The sequence below is a fragment of the Phallusia mammillata genome, chromosome 7 (genome assembly GCF_965637545.1).
Source record: "Phallusia mammillata chromosome 7, kaPhaMamm4.hap1.1, whole genome shotgun sequence".
NCBI classification, from domain to species: Eukaryota; Metazoa; Chordata; class Ascidiacea; order Phlebobranchia; family Ascidiidae; genus Phallusia; species Phallusia mammillata.
The window spans coordinates 11,923,689-11,929,767 of record NC_137258.1 but is presented as its reverse complement, the minus strand read 5'-3'; the positions used below and the strand labels follow the sequence as shown (position 1 = coordinate 11,929,767).

At 37.5% G+C, this 6,079-nt stretch overlaps 2 protein-coding genes across 2 annotated transcripts; both read left to right on the top strand.

The window, feature by feature from the left end:
- Window positions 1–1,348: 1,348 nt before the first annotated feature.
- Window positions 1,349–2,675, top strand: LOC145239464 (receptor-type tyrosine-protein phosphatase H-like). Its single transcript, XM_080102786.1, has 5 exons — window positions 1,349–1,413; window positions 1,477–1,625; window positions 1,988–2,084; window positions 2,144–2,220; window positions 2,283–2,675. Exons 1-5 carry the CDS (start codon window positions 1,383–1,385, stop codon window positions 2,484–2,486), a joined length of 558 nt encoding a protein of 185 aa, XP_079958912.1. The 5' UTR covers window positions 1,349–1,382; the 3' UTR covers window positions 2,487–2,675.
- Window positions 2,544–4,808, top strand: LOC145238985 (receptor-type tyrosine-protein phosphatase alpha-like). The gene is made up of 8 exons (XM_080102282.1): window positions 2,544–2,627; window positions 2,698–2,849; window positions 3,093–3,228; window positions 3,293–3,396; window positions 4,052–4,185; window positions 4,278–4,354; window positions 4,410–4,541; window positions 4,653–4,808. Exons 1-8 carry the CDS (start codon window positions 2,544–2,546, stop codon window positions 4,806–4,808), a joined length of 975 nt encoding a protein of 324 aa, XP_079958408.1.
- Window positions 4,809–6,079: the final 1,271 nt, after the last annotated feature.

Sequence of the window (6,079 nt, the reverse complement as noted above, 5' to 3'; positions counted from 1 at the left end):
AGCATATCCAATGAGGGAAACACATGACGTCAATTTCTGTGCCTTGTCCCCACCTAGTCACCTACGTATGCGAACACCGATCAAGTTTTTTGATTTGCAGTGTTTAGTTTATTTTGCTATCTATCAAGAAACGTAGCAGTAGACATTGACAAAAACGAAAAAAATTGCACAGGTTATTTCCTGCGGCGACCTCACTATAAATTTGCACGGAGTTTAATTGCACACAGGCAAAAGTTCAATAGGTTTTCTGCCACATAGCAACTGTGTGTTTTCTTGATACTCATTTATGTCTTTAAATAAGCTGTAAGGTATGTGTAACATCCGAACCCACGCATCGACAATCACTCTATTTCAATAAAACTGTGGAATATAGATTATGCATGTCAGTTTCGAGTTAACCGCCGTTAGTGATGGGTTTCTTGTCAACAATAACATTCGTGGTTGTTGTTTCAACACCTATTGTTTCTGAAGGTAAAGCAATTTTGGGATTTCGTTGTTATGACTGTTTTTTGATATAGTTGTTGTTTGTAAGGTTATGGTTTTTTTAGCAAGTTTGCCAATTGAGGCAAACCTTATCTCCTAAACATTTTACATAGAGTGATTTTTTTTGCTTGGAAACGTTCAATTAGGTTACATTTTATATATTATTATTTCAACAAAATCTTGTTTGTTTTGTTGTGTTCATTAGAAGTGATCGAGCTTTTGGGATATTTTCCACACTCGAAGATAATTTCTGCACACATCAACGCTAGTATCGAGTGCATTTTTCAAGCAACTCCTTTACCTGATATCCAGTGGCAAAGTGACCATTCTGGTTTTGAATTGACGAGCGATTTGGTCAGAACTTCGACGATCGTTATTAATTCATCAGTGCAACAAAGCTCTTTGTTTTTGAAACAAACGCTGTCACTGAGCCATAACCTTACAGTAAAATGTTCAGCAAACAACAGTGTTCACAGTGCCGATGGAGTTACGTTTACATTGATTCCAACACCGACAGGTATATAAATGCTGTATTCATGCGCATTCTAAAGTCTGATTAAAGCTAAAACTGAAAGCAGTTTGGTGCAACAAAACAAATACTTTATACACAAGTCGATCTCGTATTAACAAATCGATTTCGTGTTTAAATTATACATATTTTAGTTGCAAATCAACAAACCAAAGGATTTAAAGATATTTTATCGGAGCACTGGCTTAAGATTCTTGGTGCTGGTTTAGGAGCAATCTTACTTTTTGCTGCTATCCTATATTTCTACTGTAAAAAGTGCAGGTAAAACTTTTGTTGTAAACATTTTTTTACAAGATTCGTTGTGCTTAAAATGTGTTTTGTTTGTGACAGGTGTAAGAAGGACAAGTTTTCTGTGACATATGCCGTCCGAATGCACAATCAGTTTCGCCGAACAAGTTCAGGTATGAATTCTCATGAAGCACTTTTGGGGAAATTCGACCAAACAAGGTTTACGGTTTTCGTAGATGATTGCGCTGCGCTTGACAACGGAACATTTTGTGACATGTCACCGGATGATTTGCCTAAAGATACAGACATCCAAGCTTGGCACTTGGAAGATTATTACAGCAAAAGTCACAAAGATAACGACAAGGGGTTTACGTCTGAGTTTGAGGTATTGACTATATACAGTAGATATAGCTACGAGTTGATGGTATACAAGTATTCCCCCATTTTATTTTATTTTTTTTCAAAACTGCCCTTTCGCTATTTTCTCGGGCACTTGCTGGTGGTGACCAAACGGAATGTGTATCCTGATAGAACGAAAGTATATCTGTTTGGAAATTAGCCAGAGGCCTAATTCCCAAGGTGGAGTCTCTTTGGGAACCGCTGAGCTGTGCAATATATCCATAACAATCTGCCCATTGTTTACTCCCACATACAAATGTGAGGTCCAGAATAACATGCCATGAATGTAACAAGTGTGGGCAAGCTTGTCATCATATTTAAATACACAAAACATGTTTGTGTTGTTAGAGATTGCCGTACATTGCACATTGCTCCGAGTTTCCGAAAGAATGTGGACAATTGTACTCAAACAATTCCAAAAATCGTTACGCAAACATTTTGCCATGTAAGTATTCACTTGGTAAACCTTTTGGAAATGGTATTCAATCTGCTTCTTTTATGTAGATGACTACACGCGCGTAAAACTACAGGTTCAAGGCAAAGACAGGACATCTGATTACATAAACGCATCATTTATCGATGTAAGTTTAAAACTATACAAATCAACTGATGTGAATTAAAAACAACCTTCTTCAAACTTTAGGGTTACCATATGGACAGAAAGTTTATTTGCACACAAGCACCGATCGACTCGACGATCGCTGATTTCTGGAGAATGGTTTGGGAGCAAGATTCACGCATCATTGTTATGCTCGTAAAAGAAAAAGAAGGAAACCAGGTCTGGGAAAGCAGGCCTGGTGACTTTATACAAATAATCAAATTAACGAAAGCTTGGTATGTAATGTAGATAAAAAGTGGACAATACTGGCCACCCAAAGATCAGTCGTATATTTACGGTGTGATGATGGTGAAGTTTATTGACGAGGTGACAAGAGAGAATTTTGTTAAGCGGACGTTTTTGGTTTCTAAAACAAGAGAAGACAAGGAAGTAAATGAAATACGACAAACTAAGTACAAACTAATATTGCGTAAAATTGTGCCAATGTAATTTTCTGTAGATAAAAGTTCTGCAATATCAATATACTGCATGGCCGAAAGATGACAAACTTCCGCTGACGACCGGGCCATTTTTTGAGTTTTTTAAAGCTGTTAAGGTGGCTTACAGTTCGCTGACACATGTAGACGATTTTCCTTTGGTAGTTCACTGCAGGTAACTTTTACCTACAGCTGTGAATATATGTGTGTGGATTAAAGCATAAGTACTGAATATGCTTCATGAACACTTTTAAACTAATCTGTATTAATCATCCTTAGAGTCGAAGTATATGCTACATATATATAGCTTCGTGTATACCACTAAGGTGTCCCACGAAAATATTTCAAACGCCATTTTAGAAGTTGTGTCAATAAGGCTTTGAAATAGTTGGGAGCGACTTTCTTTATTTTTGTGCAGTGGAGGAATCGGCCGCAGTGGTTTGTTCGTGGCTTACGATTACCTTCTTGACGAACTGAATGACAAACGACGCGTAAACGTTTTCATGACCGTCGTTAATCTAAGAAGGCAGCGGTACGGTATGATACAAAATGTGGTATGTCAATTTTGTTTTTGAGCGTAAATTCAGGGTAGATAAAAAAATGAACTTTGTGTTGCAGACACTTTATGCTTTCCTCTTTAAGCTCTTGGTGGAAACGCATTTATTTGGGGACACGACAATAGATCCTTTGCGCCTTCCCGAACTGATAAGAGCTTTGGCAAGGTACAACAACGGAAACTGTAGCTGCCCACACTTATTATATGCGTAACAATGCGGGCGGTTAATCATAACAATATATTTGTTCTCAGTCCTATGTCTGCATAACTTTGTTTGGAACAGATACGAATGTAAGATCCAACCGAAACTGCTTCCATTTCTGACTTAATTATGGCAAATTGTCAATCTTTCTTAGCCTACTGAATCAACGATTTTGACAAAGATATGGTGTCGACCGAATAATTATAGGTTCAATTAGACCGAAACCAAATCTTTCACGCACGTAACATGACGTTCTGGAACACCCAAAAAACGTCTGAACCATTTCTGGATGCTATTAGTGATAGAGATGTTTGTATTTAAGTCTCTTAACAAGGTTTTTAAGCTTTATCGTGATCAATAATTACAATGGAGGCTTGTAATGGCATAATAACTGTTTGCATGGCAGCCAAACACATGTTGTTGTGTCAAAACATAACATCCGGGTTCGCGTGACGTCACAAATTATTCGGTTGATTTGTCCGAAATTATTCAACATTTGTTTGACAAAAAAAATGGTTTGGATTATTTGGAAATGGTAACATCAAAAACATATGTCTACGTTAAAATTACACGTCCGGCGATGATACAAATTAACCAACCACACAGTGACGTTTTGTAGGCGGACCCCTGACAAGCTAGGTACAGGTTATGACGAAGAATTCAGTAGACTCGATAGAATTGAGCCACCAGACCGCAATCAGATCCTTGGCAACAATCACATTGGATCAAACAGAAATCGCAAGTATTTACCATGTAAGTTTATGACTACGGGAAGTATATCGTTGGCATTTAAGGTACCAAATAACGTTCAAAAAAATGTATGTTTTAATTTAAACAATGTTTAGATGACCGGTTTGTGGCTCAAATTAACCCAGGTGGATATGGAAGTCCCAACCCATATTACAACGCTTCATACGTTGGGGTAAGTTGTTATTGTTGTGTGTTGTGAGAGCTTGTTTATTATTATTTACATGTAGAAAATTGGCTCCCGCATGATAATCGCAGCCCAAGGACCGCTACCGGAATCGGAAGACCTTTTTTGGCGACTTGTGTTGGATAACGACGTTACAACAATCTTAATGATGACAAGAGTACTTGAAAACGGAAAGGTATAAGACAAATTTTGTACATGAAAGCACAATGGTGGCCATTGTACCATAGTAGTTAACTGGAGAAAATAGCATGTGAATTACTATTAGGATGTTAACTTTGTTGTCCAGGGTAAATGCACGCAATATTGGCCTGGCAAAGACACACGTGACTATGGAAACGTCAGGGTACAATTGGTCGATGAATCGCACCTAGTGGATTTCGATGAAAGACTGCTCACAGTTTCTTACAAGTCTAATAAGGTCTTACGAAAGATTCAAAGTTAAACAAAAATTAGCTTTTTTCACTTGCTTAATGTTTTTAGGCTGATGTCGTTCAAATGCATTTTTCTTCGTGGTTAGAAGATTCATATCCGAAAAGTTTCGACAAGCTTTTTAATTTTCTTGATAAAATTCACGACCGATGTGCGACCGAACGGGATTCAGAGGTGCTTGTTCATTGCAGGTGATATTTTTTTGGCAACTTAGGGAGTCAGTCTCGGCCATAAACAAATATTATCATGATGAGTTTTGTGCGGTTTCACAGTGAAGTAATAAAAATAAACACTGAAAAAGTTTAAGATTTGATAAAGAGGGTAAAATCACGTACAAAGTATTTAATTCTTTGCTTTAACGTAATTTTAAAGTCGTATCCACAACTAATTTCAGTGATGGAACACGGCGTAGCGGAACCATGTGCGTTATATTACAACTTACGCACCGACTGCGTTGTGGAGACAACGTCGATATTTTTCGAACTGTAAAAGATATGAGAGACGCCAGACCACACATCGTCGAAACACTGGTGACACTGGAAACCTATTTATTGACACATTAATTTCGTGGTAATTTTGCTGAATTCGGTTCGCATTGTTGCAGGAAGACTACAAACTGGTCTACGAAATTGTCAGTGCATACACGGAAAGGTTAAAGAACAAACAAAATGGCCGCATCACATTGCAAAATATATGACGACTTTTGCAAAGAAATTTACTCGTCATTATAACTGCACACGACATAGTCTTTTTGTAGCCAATCGTAATAAACGGAATAAAATAATTCAAATTATCTGATCCATTATTTGGGATTTGTGTGCTATGCAATATATATGTAAACATGGAGTATTGCAAATAAATAATGCGTTCGAAAGCGTTAGTTTGGCCTGTAAAAATTAAGTTTGGTTTCTGTAGTAAAATACGACTGCTTTATGTAGAGAAAAACTAAGCAAGCGGCAACAAAATTTTGCTTTGGTTCTGTCTCGCGTAGTTTGTGCTTTAGCTTTTAGAGACACAGAGACACTTACCTCACTGTCCTCACACATCCTGCACAATAACTTTATAGAACGATAATTTATAGACCTAAAGGCTTAACCTTTTTATCCCGGTCGAACCCCTACGATATTCTTCAGCCTTTGGACGAACATTTGTTATGTTTGTCATTTTGTTAAATTCTGACATAATAGTACCAGCAACTTGTAGAACCCTAAAGATCGACTGAAACGAGTAATTATACTCCATAAGACCTTCGTCGAACCCCTAATTCAGCGTTGGCGAACCCCT